At 43.3% G+C, this 24,294-nt stretch overlaps 2 protein-coding genes across 2 annotated transcripts in view; one reads left to right on the forward strand and one right to left on the reverse strand.

Annotated features, from left to right (window-relative positions):
• The window catches only part of MCF2L2 (MCF.2 cell line derived transforming sequence-like 2), a gene marked incomplete at its 5' end in the record, with an annotated part of 216,523 nt that overhangs the window by 136,263 nt on the left and 55,966 nt on the right, over positions 1-24,294 (forward strand). The window contains 3 exons of the mRNA XM_083363877.1: positions 18,409-18,475; positions 19,311-19,426; positions 20,434-20,503. Of these exons, the coding sequence (XP_083220003.1) occupies positions 18,409-18,475; positions 19,311-19,426; positions 20,434-20,503 (253 nt within the window). The remainder of the gene's footprint in view (positions 1-18,408; positions 18,476-19,310; positions 19,427-20,433; positions 20,504-24,294) is intronic.
• Positions 1-24,294, reverse strand: part of ATP11B (ATPase phospholipid transporting 11B (putative)) — a 412,741-nt gene that overhangs the window by 131,328 nt on the left and 257,119 nt on the right. The window lies entirely within an intron of this gene.

The raw sequence follows: 24,294 nt of genomic DNA on the forward strand, positions 1-24,294 counted from the left end.
CGAAGAGCCAGCGCTTGTCCGAGGACGTCTCCGTGGTCATGTGGCCGGGATGACTAGGCGCCAAAGGCACACAGAACACTGTTACCTTCCCACCGTAGTGTTCCCTATTTTTCTACTTGCATTTTTACGTGCTTTTGAACTGTTGGTTGGCAGAAGCTGGGATGAGTAACAGGCGCTCACTCTGCTACGCGGCACTTGGGATTTGACCCACCAAACTGCTGACTTTCTGATCGACAAGCTCAGCGTCCTAACCCACTGAGCCACCGCGTCCCTTCTCTTAAGCATCCCTCCACGTAAATAGAGCTTGTAGGTAAATTTTTTGAGGACAAGAAAATGAGGAAGGCACAGCTACTCCATCTTCATCCTTCCACCCTAAAAGAGACACACACAGCCTCCCCGTGTTAGCTTCAAAATGAGTGGTTTGGGCAGGCTAGCTAATCCACAATTCCACGTCAGCCACTGTATAGCTAAGGTTGATGGAAATGTTCTCTTTACTCAGGATTTTATTCAAAATGGACAGGTGCTGTTCTGTTCCCAGGTTGTCTTGTCCACGCAAAAGGGAATTTTGCACTTTCCTCTAAAGTACATTCCTTTTTCCTAACTCACCCACCTCATTTTTGCAGGACTCTTATCTGCAGTGTTAATCTTGTCATGTGGCTCAGAGGCCTCCAAAACCGGTGTTCCATTGTTACCTCAAATTCCTCAGCAGGCCAGGGAGCTACTGTATTTGGGTTGTGTAGCAAGAGGGTAAACACTAAATGCAAGGAGAAACCAATTAACGGGAAGATTAGTTTGACATTGGAGATATTAGCTAAGCAAGAGTTCTGCTTTCAGCTGCAATTTCCCTCACTTCAGTAAAAACAGGAAGTCAGTCTACACAGTGGTGGCGAACCTGTGGCACGCCTGCCAGAGGTGGCACTCGGAGCCCTCTCTGTGGGCATGTGCGCTGTCGCCCCAGCCCCACCTCCCCTGTGGCCCCCTCCTGACCAGCAGCCCCCCCCCCGAGGAGATTCACCCCAGAGCACGGCCTGCACGGAGCAGCGCAGCCAAGGACATGGCAGCCGGGCAGCGGGGACAAGACTCCACCCTCGCGCCCCGTCATGCGTAGTTGATGCTGAGGGCTGCAGGTGGAGGGTGCGGTTGCCATGGCGCTGCTGGGCCACCTGGGCGATTTGCGACGGGCCATGGAGGCGGGATGTGGCCAGGCAGGGGGGCGGGGCAACTTTTTGGGCAATTGGTCTCTAAAAGGTTCGCCATCACTGGTCCAGCATCATTGGAAAGCTTTAGATGTCTGCTAGATCCTGTTTTCCAGTTTCCTTCTGCAGGTGTTGTGTAAAGGCTACTTGTTGTTGTAGTTGTTAGCTGCGAAGTCGTGTCCGACCCCTGGCGACCCCATGGACAATGTTCCTCCAGGCCTTCCTGTCCTCTACCATCTTCTGGAATCCCTTTAATCTCACGCCTACTGCTTCAGTGACTCCATCCAGCCACCTCATTCTCTGTCGTCCCCTTCTTCTCTTGCCATATCGGCTACTAGTCTTTTTATAACGAATCTGGTTAAATGTGTTGTTGAACAGAGCCTATATGTTACAGGGAGATGAGTGAGCCTCTGAATAATGACAAGAGTGATGTTTTTGTCTCTTGCCTGTGAGCACTGGGGAACATCTGGCTGGCCGCTGTGAAAAGCTAAAGTAACCTATGGTCTGATCCTCCAGGACTATTACATGGGTAGTCCTTGATTGATGTCCACAGTTGTGCCCAAAATTATGTGGCCAAGTAAGACAGATGTTAAGTGAGTTTTGCCCCATTTTACAAACTTTCTTGCCACAGATGTTAAGTGAATCATTGCAGTTGTTAAGTTAGTAAGTTAAGTTGTAAAATGAATCTGGCTCCCTCTCCGACTTTGCTTGTCAGAAGGTCGCAAAAGGGGAACACATGGTGACCCCGGGACTTTGCATCTGTCATAAATATGAACCAGTGGCTGAATTTCGATCTCGTGACCATGGGGACGCAGCAACCGTTGTAAGTGTGGAAAAACGGTCATAAGTAACTTTTTTCAGTGCCGATGTAACTTTGAATGATCGCTAAACAACCTGTTGTAAGTCAAGGACTACCTCAATGCATCGTACCGGTCATGTCTGGTTTTTTTTGTTTTTTGTTTTATTTATTTATCGAACTTATATACCACCCTTCTCCCATGTTTGTTGTTTTGACATTGTAATCACATTAGCTTCCTCCTACGCATTTTGCTGCTACCTGTCTGAAGGTTTGGTACATTTGTTTGTTATAAGAAAGAGATAGAAGAGATGGAGGTCAATAGCAACTCCTATTTTGATATATCATTTGAGGCATTAACAGGCACGGCTGCAAGGGATAATTGGTGAAGTAATGGGAAATGATGTAATTGCTGCTCTTATCCCTGTTCGCAGGTCTGTTTTTATTGTTGTATTTTTGCTTCCACGATGAGCTGTTCAGTAACTTTTAGCTTTTCTGTGTAGTATCTTTATTACATTCCAACATCAAACCTTAAAATACAAAGCAACATGAAAGGGAAAGGGATAACAAAACAGATTAACGGTGACCAAAAATATACTTCAAACAAATTGATAACAAAAGTGACCTCCAACTTTCTTTCAAATTTTAAAGAGCTGCAGACAAGGGGAAAAAAAGGTTATAAATAAGTAATCAACAGTATTGGCGGTCAACTGCAAACAGAGAGGACAATACGGGTAGTCCTCGACTTACGACCACAACTTAGCCCAAAATTTCCATTGCTAAGCAAGAAAATTGTTAAGTGAGTTTTGCCCCATTTTACAATCTTTCTTGCCACAGTTGTTAAATGAGTCACTGTAGTTAAGTTAGTAACATGGTTGTTAGATGAATCCCCACTGACCTTGCTTGGCAGAAGGTCACAAAAGGGGATCACATGACCCCAGGACACTGCCACCGTCATAAATATGAGCCAGTGGCCAAGCATTCGAATTTTGATCACATGACCATGGGGATGCTGCAACAGTGGTTAAGTGTGGAAAAACAATCCTAACTCACTTTTTTCAGTCCTTTTTTTTTTGTAACTTCAAAAGGTCACTAAATGAATTGCTGTAAGTTGAGGACTGCCTGTAGTTATTAAATAGCTGATATTGCCCTCAGCTAAGATTGAATTCCAGTTCGTCTGCTCATCTCATTCTAGGATCCACCCTCAATTGGAATGGAATGGAATAGGTATTCCTCAACCTGGCCATTAGTTGTCTATTACCCTTCTGCTAAGGGATGCGGTGGCTCAGTGGGTTAGGACGCTGAGCTTGTCGATCAGAAGGTCGGCAGTTTGGCGGGTCGAATCCCGAGTGCCGCATAACAGAGTGAGCGCCTGTTACTCGTCCCAGCTTCTGCCAACCTAGCAGTTCGAAAGCACGTAAAAATGCAAGTAGAAAAATAGGGACCACTATGGTGGGAAGGTAACAGCGTTCCGTGCGCCTTTGGTGTCTAGTCATGCCGGCCACGTGGCCACGGAGACGTCCTCGGACAAGCGCTGGCTCTTTGGCTTTGAAATGGAGATGAGCATCGGCCCCTAGAGTCGGAAACGACTAGCACGCATGTGGGGGGGAACCTTTACCTTTACCTTACCCTTCTGCATTTTTGTCAGTGGTCACGAGCTCCGTTTTTGGCTACCAGCGAATGTTCATTTAGCTTAGGGGGTCTTCAGACTTGGCCCTTTTATGACTTGTGGACTTCAACTCCCAGAATTCCTCAGCCAGGCACGCCGGCTGAGGAATTCTGGGAGTTAAAAGTCCACAAGTCATAAAAGGGCCATGTTTGAAGAGCCCTGATCTAGCTCTTTCTTTGCTGTTGGCATGTTCTACAAAAGGACTTTGTTTCACTCTGTTGTCTAGTGTTCCTACTAATAGTAGCCTTCTGCGTACAACTACCGGTAGATAATAAATCCAGACAGAAATGGAGCGTGGAAAAGAAGCTGTTTATAGGACGCTGCTTTTTTTTTAAAAAAAAAAAAGATTTTTAAAGCATAACAACAGTTGTTGATTGGTAATGCTCTTTTTCTGTCTTGATATGTTCAGTTTGCAATCCAAGAGTCCCTGGAACAATTCCCAACCCGGAAGTGAATGGAGTTATCAGTTGTGTTAGAATTGATATGCAGAGAAGTGATACACGTGGTTTCATCTACAGCAGGGCTGTCCAACCTTGGCAACTTTAAGACCTGTGGACTTCAACTCCCAGAATTCCTCAGCCAACTCTCATTTCTGAGAGTTGAAGTCCTCAAGTCTTAAAGTTGCCAAGGTTGGACAACCTGATCTATAGTTCAGAGCATACAATCTCTGTTAGCAATCGAAGACCAGGAGATGGAGCAGTGAAGCATTGCCAGAACCAGGCAAGGCTCGGGACTTCTAGAGCGGGAAGGCACCAAACATGGTTGCATAAGTTCCAGGATGTACATGCTGTCAGCTGGAGATTTAAATATGGGAAGCTTCTGGCATCTATTCATGTATAGCTGGAGAAGGTCAAAATTAGCAAAATAATTGGGTTACTCGGAAACAATGATCTGTTCCTGAGTGGTCTATTAGTTCCAAGTAGGCTGCTACTTTTGATATGCTCTTCAAAAAATCTAGTGCTTTTCTCTTTCTCTGTCCTTTTGACCTCTTGTAGGTTGGCTGCTCAAATCTCAATATCCATATTAGGCTCAATGAGTATAGAGCAAACTATGGCCCCTTTACAATCTGTGGACTTGAACTCCCAGAATTCCTGGAAATAATAATAATAATAATAATAATAATAATAATAATAATAATAATAATGATGATGATGATGATGATGATGATGATGATAATAATAATAATAATAATAATAATAATAATAATAATAATAATAATAGTTGGAAGGGACCTTGGAGGTCATCTAGTCCAACCCCCTGCTCAGGCAGGAAACTTTATACCATTTCAGGCAAATAGCTGTCCAGTCTCTTCTTAAAAACCTCCAGTGTTGGAGCATTCACCACCTCTGGAGGCAGGTTGTTCCACTGGTTAATTGTTCTGTCAGGAAGTTTCTCCTTAGTTCTAGGTTGCTTCTCTCCTTGACTAGTTTCCATCCGTTGCTTCTTGTCCTGCTTTCAGGTGCTTTGGAGAATAGCTTGACTCCCTCTTCTTTGTGGTAGCCCCTGAGATATTGGAACACTGCTATCATGTCACCCCTCACTCTTCTCTTCGTTAAACTACACATACCCAAGTCCAGCAACCGTTCCCTATATGTTTTAGCCTCCAGCCCCCTAATCAACTTTGTTGCTCTTCTCTGTACCCTTTCTAGAGTCTCGACATCTTTTTTACATCGTGGTGACCAAAACTGGATGTAGTATTCCAGGTGTGGCCTTACCAAAGCATTGTAAAGTGGTATTAGTACTTCACTTGATCTTGATTCTATCCCTCTGTTAATGCAGCCTAGCACTGTGTTGGCTTTTTTGGCAGCTGCAACACACTGCTGGCTCATATTGAAGTGATTGTCCACTAGGACTCCAAGATCCCTCTCACAGTTACTACTATTGAGCAAGGTACCACCTATACTATACCTGTGCATTTGATTTTTCCTGCCTAAATGTAGAACCTTACTTTTTTCACCATTGAATTTCATTCTGTTAGATAGTGCCCAGTGTTCGAGTCTCTTCTGTGGCTTAGAGGGCCATCCAAGTCAACTTTAACTGTTAAAACAGGCAATCTTCATAATCCTGTTTGTAAGAACACAAGAGCAGAATTCAGGAAGCAAGGCAGAGGCTGGATTTTTAACAAAACAGTTCATCTTATAAAATCAAGGATTTTTGTTTTGTTTTTTTTAAAGATAAACCCTTTTTTGGCAAGACTTGCTACTCTTGAACCTTAAGCAAGTTCTATCTGACTTTGCCACTTCGTTTTATTAGTCTTTGATTCTCTTTCCTGCCCATCAGAAAGAAGGAAAAGTAAGGAAAGAAAAGACAGTTTTCTGTGCAATCAGACAAAAGCTTTGTTACCTATAGGTAGTCCTTGACTTATGATCACTATTGAGCCCAGAACTTATGTTGCTAAGCGAGACAGTTGTTAAGTGAGTTTAGCCCCATTTTATAGCCTTTCTTGCCACAGCTGCTAAGTGAATCACTGAAGTTAGTAAGTGAGTAAACATGGCTGTCCGGTGAATCTTTGACTTTGACATTGACTTTGCTTATCTGAAGATCATATGGCCCTGGGACACTGCAACGGTCATAAATATGACGCCAGTGGTCAAGCATCCGAATTCTGATAAATGTGACCACAGGATGCTGCAACGGTTGTGTGAAAAACAGTCACAGGTTGTTTTTTTCAGGGCTGTTGTAATTTTAAATGGTCATTAAACAAATGATTGTAAGTCAAGGACTATCAATATCTTTTTGCATGCTGAGAAAAAGCACAGGAGCAGGGCTAATAACAAGGATGTCTAGATGCAACACCCTTACACATACACCCCTAATGATTGGGATCATTCCTCTTTAAGGGTATGTACAGTATTCCTCAAGTTCCATCAAACGAATATCTTTGCTTTCTTTTCTCAGTATTTAGAGGGTTGTGCTCTTTCAAATCAGAGCCAGAAATACTTGCCTTGCCAAGGCAATGTTGCAAGGCTTAATTGGATGCTTGGGTAATAATTCTGAAGATGAAAATCTTTTTTCAAAATTGTTATTTACCGTGCACCTGGCTCACCATAACAGAACATGCCCAAACACTCAGATACAACCTCTTTAAGAAATGCTGCAGTTATCTGATGCTTTCCACAACTAAGGGAAGATAGAAGTCAAACTCAGATAGCAAGGTTAGTGCCCTGAGTAGAAGACATACTGTAGTGGGTACCCTGTAATGAGCAGACTTTATAGTGAAGACTGAGAAAAAGAAAGTGGCATTTGCAAGACTTTTGGGAATTCTTGTGTATCATTCTGACTAAAATGTATTATAAGTGGCCCCATTTCTCCCTAGCAATAAGGAAGCTTTGGGACTTAGCTTGTGAGATATAACTTGGAGAAGAGGATCATAAACCTCAGTCCTCTGCCAGGAATCTCAGTTTACGTAGAAAATGTAATTTTTGTTGCAAAAATCCTAGGAGAATGATGTCGCCCTGAAGTCAATGGTTGCTTGGGGTCTACCGTCTATAGGATGGCCAAAATCTAAACCAGGTTCTTCCCATGTTGGCTATTTTAAGAGGTGTGGACTCCAACTCCCAGAATTCCCCAGCCAAGTTGCCAAGGTGGGAAAATGCTGGCTAGTCTCAGTGAAGTCCAGATTGCCTTACTTCACCCTTCCCCAACTGTGTTCTTGTCAGCTCTTCAAAGTAGAAAACAGAAAATTAGAAATCAGGTCAGGAAAGAAACTTCACTAAAATACTATTTTACTGAAAGGCTGCCAGCCTTTTTTCTTTCCTTTTTGTTACCGTATTTTCCGGCATATAAGACGACTGGGCGTATAAGACAACCCCCAACTTTTGAGAAGATTTTCATGGGTTTTCCTCAGGTGCCTTAGAGTTAACAATGCTCAAAATTGTTCTGGCTGAGAATTTTAATTTTCACACATCTGGAGAATGTCAAGCTAGGGAAAGACTGATTTAACCAAAACGTTTTGATTCTCAGCATCTTAGGCAAAAAGAGACAATGACGCTTTTATCTTAGCTGTTTGGATATTCAGAGTCTTGATGTTTAACATTCATTGTTTGCTTCTGATCTTTCTAAATAAACCCAGCCTATTTTTATTTGTACACAGCTTAGCAAGCCATTAAACTGTGACCTTATTTTTATTTTATAAATGTCCTCAGTAGCAGAATCTTCTAGATATGTCCAGCTCTCTGCAGTTGACTGACATACAAAAAAGATGCATTTCTAGTATGTTGTGAGCTTTAGCACACTTGTAGTTATGAGGCAATGTAGGAATACAGTACTATTGACTTGACTGGCTCATGTAGATTTTATTTGCATATTTGTAACACTCACACTTATTAATGATAACACTCTTTGGTAGTCCCAAAGGTGCTTTTTCCAAAAGGCAACTGGCCTTTCTTGGGTTTGTTTTTTTCCTTTGAAAATGTTTTCACTTCTCATCCAAGCAAGCTTCTTTAGTTGAACTAAGAAGCTTCTTGGATGAGAAGCAAAACGTTTGCACAGGGGGGAAAAACAACCACCAAGAAAGTTCAGTTGCCTTTTGGAAAGAAACACAACCATGACCTGCATGACTGAGAATCTCCACAGGCATTCTCTTTGGTATGATTGTGCCTGTCTAGACAAAGTGAACAAACTGCTTCTGCCAGACATAAGCAGGAAGTCAGGGCTGCTTCTCAATTAGGTGAAGGTTTATCGAGAGCTTTTGGCCTCGAGATCAGCTTTGCTCTGCCTCGCCTAAACCTCGCCTCCTCTCGCCTTGGCGCCCCCTTCTACTACAGCCACACGTGTTGGCTGTTTCGGCCAGGAGCCACGAGCATTGTGGCCCAACACTTCGGGAAGGCACCAGGTCTGAAAGAAGGCGGTTCTTTCCATAGGTTAGTTAATGAACAGGGCGGCGGAGGAGTGGGGGGGGAGAAACGGGCTCAGCCCTGCGCCGCAAGTTTAAGATTCACACACACAGCCTCCCCAAGGCCGCCTTCTACTTCAGGGCGGAGGGGTGACCCCGGGCTGCTGTAGCCCCAGTGCCAGCTTTCTGCTGCGGGCTGCCTGTCAAAATTCCCGAGCTGTGCCTTCCCGGGCAGGTGTTGCTGTAGGTGTGCCACGGCACCACACCCTGAAGTCAAACTCCCAGGGTCAGGTGAAGCTTAGCTCTACACGAACATGTCAGGTCGGCCTCCGCCTGGCTTCCCGCGCTCCCTTGAGCTCTCGTGCTCACGGAGCGCCAGCGGCTCGGCACGCGCTTAACTCCCACTCCCTTCCCCCCCAAAAAGGGTTGCTGCCCTAGGACGCCGGTAAGCTGGAGCCTCAGCCTCGGTTGGGCTGGTCGGTTTATTTATGAGGAGGCCATCTTTCACCATTCTCGAGCGCTGGATTTGTCCGTTTCCACTAACGTCTCCGCTCCCGAGGATTGATTTACTATTTTCTGGCATATAAGATGACTGGGCGTATAAGACGACCCCTGACTTTTGAGAAGATTTTCATGGGTTAAAAAGTTGTCTTATACGCCAGAAAATACGGTACATCAAAGAGAGTCAAGGTAGACTTACTTTAAGTTTTTAATACTTTTTCTTTTCTTTTCCCAGGCTTAGTTCATGTTTTGCTAAGGGTCATATTCCTTCTCCAGAATCATCATTTATGATGATGACATCAGTGACATCTCAACATCTCTCCAGCTTTATCACAGTATAAATCAGTGGTGGGATTCAGCCGGCAGAACCGGTAGCTAATTTTTTGTTGCTCAGGTCCAGAATGGACTTCTGGAAATGGCATCCACACAGAGAACTGGTTGTTCACATATTTGAATCCCACCACTGGTACAAGTTCCCAGAACTCCTAAAACTTTACGGCCTATTTCTAGACAGGAATTTTGGGAGTAATGATCTGATATTCTGGAAGGCACTATTTGGATATATGAGTTAGATTAAGGTAGATCAAAATTGGAAGGAATAGATGAGTCAGTGGTTTTAGGGGTTCTATGTCCATGTCTATCTCTTTCTCTGTCTATCTCTGTCATATCTATCTATCTATCTATCTATCTATCTATCTATCTATCTATCTATCTATCATCTATCTATCATCTATCTATCTATCTATGTCTATCTATTTATCTATCTATCTATCTGTATCTATCATCTGTCAATCTATCATCTATCTATCTATCTCTATCAATCTATCCATCTATCTATCTATATCTGTCTGTCTATCTGTCTGTCTATCTATCATCTGTCAATCTATCATCTATCTATCTCTATCAATCTACCTATCCATCTATCTATCTATCTATCTATCTATCTATCTATCTATCTATCTAATCTGTCCAATTTTTAAAGCTGCTCTACTCAACCAACTAATTCTTGGGTTTAAGGGGCTTGTACATACCAGTAATAATATTATGAGTTATTCCTTTGCAAGTGTATATTCTCAAAATGGGATGTCATACAGGAGGGATGAGATTAATTATACTTTATTGGAGAGGGAAATGTCTACCCACAATGGTATCCTACCAAGAAACCCTAATGCAGCGATCCTCAACCTTTCTGGCTTGGCAGACCAGCAGAGGGAAGACGGTTCTGTGCAAGTGGCAGGTTCACACGCGAGCAAGCACTGCTCATACAAATGGAGCTGTCCCTCTGAGCACGAGCACTTGCTACTCGTGCAAATGGAGCTGCACATGCTCACTCACCTGACACTTGCGTGGCCTGGTTCTAAACAGGTCATGGCCCAGGGGTTGGGGACACCTTCCCTAATGGACATTTATAACCTGGACAGTGTCAAGTGACACTTGCGTGGCCTGGTTCTGAACAGGTCATGGCCCAGGGGTTGGGGACACCTTCCTTAATGGACATTTATAACCTGCACAGTGTCAAGTAGATAACCGGAGTTGAAGCCCACAGCTTAGAAGCTACCCAGTCTTGAGTTACTCTGAAGCTAACTCAGGGTGAGTACAAGTAGCAACAGAGCTTATGATGCAGCTGGATTAAAGCTAACATATGACCTCTGAGGCACTAAAAGGCAAAAGGGAAATTTAGGGTTGGGATTTTAACCTTTAAATTCCTTCCATTGGTTTATAGTATTTGATCTTCTTTTCTCCCAGGGACATATATGACACTTTCCCCTGTCATTGTCCAGAAATAACCTGGGGCATGGTTGTGTTAGTGGGTTTTTTCAATAGACTCAAGGGGAAACTATATGTGATTTATGCTGTATATAGTTTGAGCCTTTCTTCCCAGGCTGCCTTTGCAGTCAGTTCTTCAGAAGACAACAAGAATGGACCAAAGCAAGTCATTTTTTAAAAACTTATTCCAAAGGAGGAGAAAATAGGAAAATACAGGAAAGATGGATAACCTGTATTTGGCCCCAGAGTCCTTCTCAGCTATTTTTGGCAAGACGCTCAGAACACTTTGCCAAAATTGGGCAATAAGTATGGACATTCAGCAACATCCAGCATTTTATTGCAAAATAAGAATGTTAAGTTTATATTATGTCAGTGCACCTTTTTTTAAACAGAAAAACCAAACCTCCCTAATGTAATAAAGGAAAAGTCATGCAAGCTCACAGGGGCACTGCCACAGGCCTCATGTTCCCTGGAAACTATTTTGCTTTTAAATGTAGCGTCCTCTCCCTCCCCCACTTATTCTGGATACCTTCGAGTAAATTTTGTCTCCCGGCCTAGAGAAAATCCTTGTAGTTTTCTTGGCAAGATTTCAGAAGTTCTATTCTATTCTATTCTGTTCTGTTCTGTTCTGTTCTGTTCTGTTCTATTCTTATTCTTAATAGGGCTGAGAGAGAGGGGCTGGCCGAAGGTCACCTAGATAGGTTCATGCTTAAAATTATGACTAGAACTCACAATCACATGGTCTCTAGCCTGGTGCCTTAATCACTACACCAAACAGGTTCTTCCTGCCATTGCCACCGCCCTGCTAAATCAGCTTCTATACTTACAGCATTGAAAATGTGACAATCAAGTGGTTATGCAATATTTGGTAGAAACCCATGAAGACTCTAATTGAAATCTGCCCTCAACTATCTACCAACACACTGGTCAAATGACTGCGCCATTGAGATATTACCAGGGGCCAAGCTCCCTAAACCAAAAATGGCCCCTCTTGAAATGGAGGAACTACCGCAATATGTAAACAAAAACCTAGCCAGAGGCTTCACTGAGCCGGCAAAATCCCAAGTGGGGGCTTCGGTTTTGTTTAAGGGAAACAAAGACAGGTTGCTGAGGCTCTGCGTTGATTATAAAGGGTTAAACTGTGTGAGGGGGGAGAATAAGTACCCCTCCCTCTCCTGAAGGGTCTATTAACCCAGACATATCAAACACAAGGCCCGGGGGCCGGATCCGGCCCGCGAAGCCATCCTGGAAACAGTGAGGGAATGGCCCCCACTGCCTTGGCCCTGGCCCAGAGACCCTCCTTCTGCCAGAGACCCTCAGATCTGTCCCACTCCTGCCCAGGGTCCCATAGGCACCCTTGGTGTGAACGATGTAGAGCTGGCCACGCCCACCCAGTAGGCCATACGCACTCTAGCCACGCCCACCCAGTAGGCCACGCCCACCCTGGCCATACCCACCTGAGGGCAACCGCAATGCTGATGCAGCCCTCAATGAAATTGAGTTTGACACCCCTGTACTAACCCATCTGGCGAAGGGGCGTACCTTCACCAAACTAGACATAAGAAGCGTACTGTCAAGTAAGAATAAAAGAAGGAGATGAATGGAGAACTGCGTTTAACTGCCCTATGGGAGGTTATCAATTCAAAATCATGCCATTTGGACTACAAGGGGCTCCAGCTGTCTTCATGCAGCTGATTAACCAAGTGCTGCACGATCATCTATACAAGGGGGGTTTGGTGTATCCCAATGACATCTTAATTTATAGCGAAAATATGACTGATCATATGAAATTAGTGTGAGAGGTGTTAAGTGCTAAACTATGTGTCAAATTGTCAAAGTGTAAGTTCCACCAAACCTGAAGTGGCTTGGGCGTAAGGATTACGCGGAGACAGCAGGCTTAAGTTGAATGTTTATTGAGGTACCCGACACAGACTTCGCCGGCTTCTGCTCTTTTTATAGCCAGCTGATGGCTGGCTGGACCAATCAGTCTTTCGGTTTCCTCCCACCTGAAAGCTGGACCAATCGGCTGCGTCTGGTTTTGACAGCTAAGGAATCCTCGTGGCGGCTGCGCTTGCGTGGTCGGCAGTCGGGCTGACAGCTGAGAGCTGTCAGCTGCTGCGCCTGCACATTAGCCGGCGGCAGCTTTGACAGCTGTCAAACTGCCGCGTGTGTACCTGTCAGTCGTTATTTACCTCATACAACTGTCGTTAACATGAACTAGTAACAATAATACATATAACATTAATATATAACAAAACCCGACTAGATTACCTGGGTTAACGAATTTCCAGTGAGGGCATTGAGATGGATCCAGGTAAAATGCAAGCTGTGTTCGAGTGGCAACCATCTAAGACTCGAAAACAACTTCAAAGCTTTCTGGGGTTCGCCAATTTTTATCGGCAGTTCATTCCTTCCTTTGCTGAAATTGTTTTACCTCTCACGGGCTTATTGAAAACAGGTAAAGATGGGGGAAAGCCATGACCAGGCCAACTGCTAGCACGGACTACGAACTATCAAACTGCTTTTGAGAACTTAAAGAGACTGTTTGCAGTCGAGCCAATCTTAAAGCACCCCTGCCTGGTGGAGCCATTTGTAATTCAAGCTGACTGCTAGTCTTCTTGTGAGGAGCGACTGTATGGAGCACTTGTGGGCAATCACAAGTCCTCTCCTTGTCCAGAGGGGAATTGCAAAGAACCAGTCCATTCATCTTCTCTTCATTTCACTGCAGTTGTCAGTTCCACTCTGTTGCCCTCAGTAGAGCCATCTTTGTTCTCCATTTGTTCCCCAAAAGTCCAATGGCTCTACTTTGTGAAATCTATCTGTAACGCAACATTTTGGATTGTGGCTTCTATACATTAATGTTTCTCAATCATGCCAACTTTAAGTTTCATAGCCTGCAATTCTCAGAATTCCCCCAATTAGTATTCTGGCTAGGGAATTCTGGGAATTAAAGTCCATATATCTTAAAGTGGCTAAGGTTGAGAAACACTGCTATACGTGATAGGAGAAAAAAAAATCAGTATATTGGCGTTTTGTGTTCTGTGTATGTGGGCAGGGAGTACATGGACTAGATTTTTGCTTTCCAGCAAGTCAGAGACACATATGAGAAAGAAAAATTATTGTTCCTTTGTTGCTTTAGAGACAGTTATTCACAAGTTGACCTACCATATGCAGTTGGAGATTGGTTAATGAATGTGATAAGAACAGCATATGATTGATGCGAAGGATGTACAGAATAAATGGAATGCGAAGTGAAATTTTCAAAACTGAGTAAAGAGTAATACAAGGGGTGTGGTGTGGTTTTTTCCAGGGTTGTTTAATGCATTTACGGGCAAAGCTACAAAGGAACTTGTGGGGAAGTTAAAGGTCTATCAAAATGGAACATTCTGTGCAGAAAATGTCATGGTTTAGCTGGCAGTCAAGCCATATGTATAACTATCTCTGCTGGGTGTAAAAGCAGTGAAGTCCAGTCAAATAAAGTGAGGATCTCATTATGCCAAGGCCTTTGTTCAGCATCTAGGTTGCAGATTTTATCGCAAGTAATCCTCTTAGATCCTTCTTTGCTGGACATGACAAATGCTTCTCTTTTCCAGTAGACCCGTGATGGTGAACCTATGGCACGGGTGCCAAAGGTGGCACTCAGAGCCCTCTCTGTGGGCATGCGCACCATCACCCCAGTCCTAGGCCTTCAGTTGGGTTTTATAAAATCTTTTCGCTTTAGGCCTCCACTGCCGTGTGCAAGAAAAAAAAAGGTTCAATCAATCAATCAATTTCAACTTCTCGCGGGGGAAAAAAAGATCTCGCAAAGTTGGGATTGATTGATTGAACTTTTTAGTCCCCACCCAGTCTGCCATTTCCACCACAGCCACGCCCACCCAAAGGACCATGCCCACCCAAAGGGCCACGCCCACTTGGCACCCAATGATACAAAAGTGGGATTTGGATTGCAGTTTGGGCACTCAGGTTCGCCATCACTGCAGCAGGCACTTCTCTTGCTGTGTGTGTAACCAGGCTATTCTTACTGCATTGTGTTGCTCTGGACGGTCAGGTGCTTTGACCTCATCCTTACATGATTTTTTTTACCATGATTTATGCATATTTAGGGTATAAACTGTAGCTTAAACACCACAGTGGCTGGTTTTTGCTACGCTACAACTGACCAAACGTCATTATGACTTAGTGTGATAAGTGAAACCGGTCTGAGAGCCAAGCAAAAGGAATCATCCAAAAATGAAGCTGTGGCTTCCACTGAGATCTTTGTGTTCCCAGATCATAATGGGATAAGAAGGAGTTTAATTGCAGGGTTGTGCAGAGGAGTTTAGCCAACATCTGGCGGACAAAATCACTCGGATTTGGGCTGATGTGGACTCCGACTGGGCAGAGTCTGACAGAGGTGACACGAGCGGTCTTGGTGATGTTATCTGGGAAGAGTTCGACCCTGTGACTCCGGAAGATGTGGACAGGATCATGGGGAAGCTGAGTTCCACCACGTGTTTATTGGCCCCGTGCCCCTCCTGGCTGGTTTATGCGGCTCGGGAGGGGACACGAGGCTGGCTCCAGGCGGTGATAACTGCTTCTTTGAGTGAGGGTAGCTTTCCTGCCACCTTGAAGGAGGCGGTGGTGAGGCCCCTCCTCAAGAAGCCTGCCCTGGACCTGGCTATTTTGAATAACTATCGTCCGGTCTCCAACCTTCGCTTCCTTGCGAAGGTTGTTGAGAGTGTGGTGGCGCATCAGCTCCCTCTGTTCCTGGAGGAAGCTGATTATCTGGACCCGTACCAATCAGGCTTTAGGCCCAGGTACAGCACGGAGACGGCATTGGTCGCGCTGGTGAATGATCTCTGGCGGGCTCGGGACAGGGGTTGTTCCTCTGTCCTAGTCCTATTAGACCTCTCAGTGGCTTTCGATACCATCGACCATGGTATCTTACTGCGGCGTCTCAGGGGGTTGGGAGTGGGGGGCACTGTTCTCCAGTGGTTCTCCTCCTACCTCCTGGGACGTTCACAGTTGGTGCTCACAGGAGGGCAGAGGTCGGCCTCGAGGCCTCTCGTTCGTGGAGTTCCTCAGGGGTCGGTCCTCTCGCCTCTCCTGTTCAACATCTATATGAAGCTGCTGGCTGAGATCATTCGTGGTTTTGGAGTGGGGTATCATCAGTACGCTGATGATACCCAGCTTTTCATCTCTACCCCAAACCACCCCAGTGATGCCCTCGATGTGATGTCCCGTTGCCTAGAGGCGGTTCGGGTCTGGATGGGGAGGAACAGGCTTCAGCTCAATCCCGGCAAGACCGAGTGGTTGTATGTTCCGGCATCTCGGGAAATTCGGTCCATTCCATCTTTAACCATGGGGGGTGAGGTGTTACCCCCCGTAGATAGGGCTCGCAACTTGGGTGTCCTTCTGAACTCACAGCTCAGTTTGGAAGACCATGTAGGAGCTGTGACCAGGGGGGCTTTTGCCCAGGTTCGCCTGGTGCGCCAGTTGCGACCCTATCTGGACCGGGATGCCCTGCGTACAGTCACTCATGCACTCGTGACCTCCCGTATAGACTACTGCAATGCTCTGTACATGGGCTGCCCTTGAGGACCACTCGGAGGCTTCAGCTGGTGCAGAATGCGACCGCGCGAGTTGTGATGGGGGTCTCCCGATACTCCCATGTAACACCTCTTCTCCGCGAGCTGCATTGGCTTCCAGTTGCCCTCCGGGTGAGATTCAAGGTGCTGGTGATTACCTATAAAGCCCTAAATGGCATGGGTGCGGATTACTTACGGGAGCACCTGCTGCCAGCGTCATCTTCCCTTCGTCCTGTGCGCTCCCACAGAGAAGGCCTCCTCAGGGTGCCGTCGGTCAGAGAGTGTCGGCTTGCGGCCCCCAGGGGGAGAGCATTCTCTGTGGGCGCGCCAGCCCTTTGGAATCAATTACTGGTTGAGCTCCGGATGGCTCCCGACCTTCGCTCTTTCCGCCGCGATCTGAAAACCTATTTATTTGAACAGGCCGGCCTGGTTTAAGGGTTTGGGGTATTTTTAATTATTTATTGTTAGGGCTTCATTAATTTAATTTTACTTTTAACTTTTGTAACTTTTGTAGTGCTTTTATTGCCCTGTACACCGCCCTAAGTCCTTCGGGAGAAGGGCGGTATAGAAATTCAACAAATAAATAAATAAATAAATAAATAATTCTGATCTCCAATTTAAAGCTATATATTTCTCAAATGACTGTGATTTCTGACACATTCCAACAGCTTCCCAAAAGCAAAGAAATGGGGAAACTGGAAGGAAGTGGGAGGTCATACCCCTCCCACTCTTTTTTTGATTGCTAGTGGTATTGCTACCTGTTTAGGTAAGTAAATACTGACTTAAGTATTGAAATTCCTTTGCCACTGGAATTATTTTTCTATTTATGATATATACTCTTAGATCACAGACTGTCAGCACTGGTGTGACAAATATAGTCGGTGTAAAATTTAACATTCATTTTGGTCACATCAGATTGCACTTTTTTTCTCTTAAACGATGACCCAACAGGTCACAAGGTTGCCTAGTAGCTTATAAAAACGTCACAATATTTGCACACCTTACAAACATAGAATATTGACGACAGAAAATGATCATTGAGTCTGCCCTTTGAGCTTATTTTTCTTTTGTTTTTAATTTATTTATTCATTTTTTTTAAATTATTACTTTTATTTATTTATTTATTTATTTATTGATGGGATTTATATCCCGCCCTATCTCCTGAAGGACTCAGGGCGGCTCACAATAAAACATATAATAAGTACATAAATCAAGATAAAATGAAATTGAGAACATCAGTGCAATAAAAAATTAGAGAATTTAAAAATGAATTAAAAATACTAAATATAAATTAATTAAAATGCCTGTCAGTCTAGGTCAGCTTGGTGGAACAGGTGTGTTTTGAGGCCGCGGCGAAAGGATTGGAGGTTTTGGGCTATCCGAAGCTCAGGGGGGAGCTGATTCCATAGGGTTGGTGCTCCCACAGAGAAGGCCCTCCCCCTGGGGGTCGCCAGCCGACATTTTACATTTTATTTATTTTTACCTTAACACTTCTTCAACTTACTCTGGTTCTACTGCACGAACAGCAGGATGTGTGGTCTTTGAGCTTTATCATTTGCTTATATTACAGCATAATGTTATATTAATTCATAACAATGCCTTCTGGATTGCACCGTATTGTCTTTAAATCCCTACATGGCCTATTTGAAACATCTACCTCACCCACCAGAACTGGGAGGCAGGGAATGTTACATACCCTCTCTTAAGGAGGTCCATCTGGCGAGACTTCTCTGTGGTGGCTTCCTCCGTGTGAAACACCCCTGGAGAAATAAGATTGATCCCCACTCTTTCAAAAGGCCCCACAGACATGGTTTTGCCAGCAGGGTGATAGGAGCCCATCAAGTGTTTGGTTTGATTGTTGTCACCTGGGGGATGAAGGTTTATTGGGTTTTGTATTCGGTATTTTGTTTCTGTAAGCCCTCCAGAATCACCATGAGTGAGTTGGTTGGCCATATAAATGTCCTTAATAAATAATAAATCTGAATATTCATTCACATCTTCTCATTTATGGCTTTGTTACCTCATTACAACGCCCCTTAACAAATATTGCGCTCTCTCTCTCTCTTTCTTTCTCACAGCCATATAATAAATGAATTGATAGAAACTGAACGTGCTTATGTCGAGGAACTTCAGAGCATAATCGAGGTACGTTCAATGTCTTTTGAAACAGGAACAATGAAGTTGAAATCAACAGCAGCAGAGAGGTTTTTTTGGCAGCTGCCTTCCTCCTCAGAAGAAGATTCAGATAGATAGATAGATAACCTTTATTGTCATTTTTTTTTACTGTGGGCACAATGGCACACATTAAAAATGAAATTTAGTTGCTTGCTCTCAAAGTGTACCCATAGATAACACACATTCAGTAGAACTGATTTTATTGGTGAAAGTATGTGAACCTACATATTTGCTTTCTAAAAGTGACACCTAGTTGTTCATGTGTTTATACTTTCATCTATCACATGATTCATTGCTTGCAAAAGTTAACGTCCCAAAGTGCCCCAATGTGGTTAGGACGAGCTCTGCTTCAGAATTGTAAAATAACCGTCTTAAGTAGATATATTTATTTATGGAATCAACATTTCTGGTGGCCCAGGTTAAAGGACTGAATTCTGGGAGTTGAAGTCCACCCATCTAAAAATTGCTGACGTTAAGAAAGACTGACCTAGGCAATGTCTGGAATTCAAAGCCAGTGGGTTGATAGGGGATATATTATGAAAAATGAGAAAACCAGGCACATTTGCTTATATTATGAAATGAGTGCAGGTGGCGGAATTCATATCTTTGAGTTGCAAAATCTGGATCCTTTGGTGCAGAATTTATCTACTTTGAGTTCAAACGGAAAGTGCAGGCTTAATATTTCTAAGCAATCTTAGAATGAAAAAACTGACAGGGCAGGATTAAGGCACTTGTCTGCTTCTGATATTTTACTCTTTACTCATAGTTTTGTTCTCTCACTGTTCTCTTTCTTTCTCTTAAATAGGGCTATGCATCAGAAATGGACAACCCTGATTTAATTCACTTGATCCCAGCTGTAGTTTTGAACAAGAAAGAAGTTCTTTTCGGAAACCTCTCAGAAATCTATGAATTTCATAACAGGTTTGTTGTGCCACTCCAAAAGTAGCTATAAAGTGTTTTTTTTTTGAAGGACATGCCACTTAGAGGCCATAAAACATCAGTCCTAAACCAACTACACTGACTGCAATCCATTGGCAGCAATAATTGGCTGCCTGCGATATTTTTAATATAAGGAAATAATATATCTGAATATTTTAAATCTCACCTGGGTTCTGCGTAACATCTACATACGGTCATTATGACTTTCCAACTGTAGTTCTTAGGTTCCTTTCTGCAATCAGATAGACACGAAGGGTCATCCAACAAAGCTTTTCCAACACAGAAATAAATTTTGCCAGATAATTCTGAGAGGTCCAGGTCTCTTTTAATTTTTGTATTTCTCTTTTAATTTTTGTATTTTGCATTTTATATGTGCCCTGTTCACCGCCCTGAGTCCTTCGGGAGTAGGGCGGTATACAAATATAATAAATAAATAAATAAATAAACCCGTGTTTTCTTTTATAACTACATCGAATATAAAATAATACATCATTTATAACCAACGTGCACATACACGACTAACTTTCTGGGCCTGCCAACAATGCACCCTGGAGTGAGAATAACACAGGCATTGCTGCCCTAGAGAACTTTACCTGCTGAAAAGAATATTTGTAACTCAGGTGCGCTGATGATGTTACCTAGTTTGGTAATAAAACATCTGCACGAAAACAAGCAAGCTCAGGGAGCACCAAGGGCCCCATAGAACTTTATCTAAATGAGACAGCAGCAACCTGCAATCTTCACAGCAGCAACCTGCAATCTTCACAGCATCTCGTGTCTTTTTCAGCCATGCTTAGTGGCCATTTCGCTGATAGCAGCTGTGTTTGCTAAATGAGGACTGCCTATATTCTCCGAAGTGGTGCAAATATGATTGAAATTAATACTCCTCGGACCTTTCTTGCTAGGGGACCTTGTAGTTTAAATTCAGTTGAAGACCTCACCTGAAAAGCCTCTTTTAAACTTTTGCTTTCATTTTATGTCCATTCCAGAATCTTCCTCAAAGAGCTGGAAAACTGCATAGAAAAACCTGAGCTTCTGGGTCGGTGCTTTTTAAAAAGAGTAAGTGAATCACAGTGTTTCATTTCATTGGGGCTTCTTGATGGTGTTCAGACCAATTTCCTTTTGCATCTGATATTCTTTTCAGGCTGGGATTTCAGCGGGCAGCCAAATGGGAAGTCATGTGAAATTAAGAAACTTTCTTGGGCAGTTAACAAATAACCAAAGACATAAAACGATCACCTTTCTTTCTTCCAGTTAGTTGGCAGGACGATGCTAGAGTTTTTCATTGTCCCACGTATTTCAATTTTCATTTTTCATTCTCTCCCCCCCCCCCACCATGCTTTTTCTTACTGCACAACTTGAGAAACAAAAACACATAGTCCTTGATTTTACAACCGATTGCTTAATGATAGTTCAAACTTACGATGGATCTGGAAAAAAGGGACTCACAACCCAGATTCAAACTTCTAATGTTTGGGCCATCTCCACAGTCCCGGGTGCTTAACATTTGGCCTGCATTTAGGGCCATTTGTTGTATCTTGCAATCATGTAACTGTGATTTATTAGTATTATTTTATTTATTAAATTTATTCATCACCCATCTCATATTTAAACACCTGTTTTTAACGCATTTTGACCAGAAACTGGCATTTACTTCTAGCTTCTAGCAAGAGAAAGAAAGCCCCATAGTGCAGGAGACCCTAACCTCTAGGTTGCAGCCTACTAGTGGGCTGTGAGGTGTTTGCAACCAGGCTGCAGAAATGGCTCGTGCAGAACCATCCTGTTCCCCCGTCCCCCACCGGTCCACAAAGCCAAAAAGGTTGGGGAACTCTGCCATAGTGAATAATGGGTTTGCTTAACAACTGTGGTATTTCTTTGTGGCTGCCATGTTTGCTTAAGTATCTCCACAAAAAAGATTGTAAAATTGCGCACCGTTCTGCGGTGATCCACTTTGCAACAGTCATGACTTACAGCTGAAATTGAGGGCTCCATTATGGTCATAAGTGTAGGACCACCTGTACCAGAAGAGGAAAAAGAGAAAACGTTTTGAAGTTAAAAAAAATGCGTAAGGAGAAATGTGACAACTGTAAACAAATGAAAAAAATAGAGCAAAATAATTTGCATGTAATTAGGTATTGTCAAGCACCAGGGAAATCAGAAGATCCAGGCACTTCAAATGGGTATAAAGATTTATTACAAGGTTAAGCTCTCTACAACAATCTGAACTACTAACGGCCAAAGTGAATTGGCGTAAATAATAGTCATCGGAATTCAAGGTGGGCTGAAGTTAGATCTCTTGTGGGCACAAAGGGATTTGAGACTGATGACGTATTTGACCCCTCGGGCTCAGCCTGTTCGTCTCCAACAAGTACATTTTTTGCTGCCTTGAACTTAGAACATTCCACTGAGTTCAGCTGCTTCAACAGAATGCAGTACCAAGAGTTCCCCTTTGTAGAACTATCACAAATTGATCTGAGCTATCTGCTTAGAGTCTATATCCTATGAGAAATGAAAAATCCGTAAACATTCAACAGAAGAAAAAACACTTAAATTAACGGCATATAGGAATGTTTTGATGGATTGCAATCCGCTAAACAATTAAAGGGCTGGGATGGCGCAGTGGTTAGAATATAATATTGTAGGCTAACTCTGCCCACAGCCCGGGGTTTGATCCTGGCCAGCTCATGCTTGACTCATCCTTCTGAGCTTGGTAAAATGAGGACCCAGATTGTTGGGGGCAAATATGCTGACTCTGTAAACTGCTCAGAGAGCGCTATAAAGCACTATGAAGTGGTACCGTATATACTTGAGTATAAGCCGACTCGAGTATAAGCCGAGACCCCTAATTTCACCCCCAAAAACTGGAAAAAGTTATTGACTGGAGTATAAGCCGAGGCTGGGAAATGCAGCAGCTGGAGGCTGGATCCCCCGAAAGACGTCTCTGCTGAGATGAGAGAACGGGGTGGCAAGCCGCCGAGAGAATGGGGCGGTGGAGTGCTCCGCCAAGAGAATGGGGCGGCTTGCTGTTCTCTCGGTGCAGCACGGCAGAGGCTGGATCTCGCGAAAGAAGTCTCCGCTGAGCGAGAGAATGAGGCGTCTCAGCGCCCATTTTCTCGGCGAAGACTTCTTTCGGGGGATGCAGCCTCTGCCGCCCCTTTCTCTCAGCTGCCCAGCTGAGAGAAGGGGGTGACAGAGGCTGCATCCCCCGAAAGAAGTCTTCGCCGAGAAAATGGGTGGCAAGCTTCCACCGCCCCATTCTCTCAGCGGAGGCTTGCAGAGGTGGCGGCGGAGCTGCGCGCGCAGCTCTCCAAACCGCCGCAGCCCGTTTGGAGAGCTGCTGCCTTCGTCCATGTTTGATGAAAGCAGCAGCTCTCCAAACTGGGGGGTGGAAGTTCTTTTTTTTTTTGTTCACTGGAGTATAAGCCAAAGTGGATTTTTCAGCCCAAAAAGTGGGCTGAAAAATTCGGCTTATACTCAAGTATATACGGTATATAAATCTAAGTGCTGTTGCTAAACAACTTCAACAGAAAAGTTGAAAGATTCCTCTACTAAACAACTAAAGAAGTTGCTTAGTGGAAAAATCTTTCAACTTTTCTTTTAATTTGTGCAAATCAATATTTTCCAATAAAGTGAAAAAAAATCTGCTATTGTAATTATTATTAACAATATTTTCTATCTTCTATTGTTATTACAGAATCAGTAATTTCATACGCTTATCCCTTAACAGAGTAGTCAAAATTAATTAAATCAATGTCTTTAAACTTGGCCATTTTAAAATGTGTGGACTCCAATTCCTATAATGGCTGGGGAATTCTGGGAGTTTAAAACCACACATCTTAAAATGGGCCATGTTTGAAAAACACTGTTCTAAATCATGATTTCTTGACCGATATTGTCTGCTCATCAGTACATTTGGTCTCACAATTTTGATTTTTAAAAGTGCTCTTAGATATATTCAGCATATGTTTTACAAGCTAACTTCTGTACTGAAGGTGTATAAGTTTGAGTATTTAATTCTTCAGTCAAAAAAATCAAGTTTATACAAATTTATACAAAACAAATCAAGTTGGTTAAAAAGAAATACTGGCAAAGAATAACCATCTGAACTATAATTGCATATTTCACAAATGTTTAAAGTCAGAAGATTTTACAAAGCAATTTATGATTTGTCAAAAAGAACTTTGAACTTTGAAAGTAGAACAATTTGATACTTGGTTAATGAATGTATTTGAATCAAGACCAGGATGTACTATAAATTGTGTTTTGCGGTGTGTGTCTTTTCTTGCTTTTATTTTCTTTGTTTGTTGCTCAGGTTACAGTCATGGTTAATCAGAACTTGATGTGTTATTTAAATTCCTTTAATTTTACTTTAATCAGGCCATTAAGTTTTATGTTGCCTTTACCTAAAACCACAGTATGTGTTCTTAATCCAGCTTGCAAAAATTGTGATGCATTCATTTGCACCACAATGAGAGGGAGGGTTAATTTTTAAAAGCAATGCATTCCCTACCTTGTTAGAAGTAATTTATAAATATTGCAAAGGTTGCGAGACTTGCTCATTTGTACAAATTATGGCATTTTAAAAGAGAAATGACTTTCTGTTGTTGGACATGTCAGCTCCTCCAGATTTCATGAGGAGCCATAATTCAAGGGTTGTTTTTTTTCCCCAAGCAAGATGAGTTTTCTGCTTCCCATGAGAAAATGGAGAGAATTATTCTTTTGAGTCCTTGGACTTTTCTTGCTAGAAGAATGTTTCAGGCAGGTGTCTGTAGAGATTCTCAATCATTCAGGTCATGGTTGTCCCAAAGATGTTTCTTTCTAAAAGGCAAATGGAAGAAGTGAACAAAAGA

Source organism: Vipera ursinii (assembly GCF_947247035.1).
Source record: "Vipera ursinii genome assembly, chromosome: 5".
In the NCBI taxonomy this organism is placed as follows: Eukaryota; Metazoa; Chordata; class Lepidosauria; order Squamata; family Viperidae; genus Vipera; species Vipera ursinii.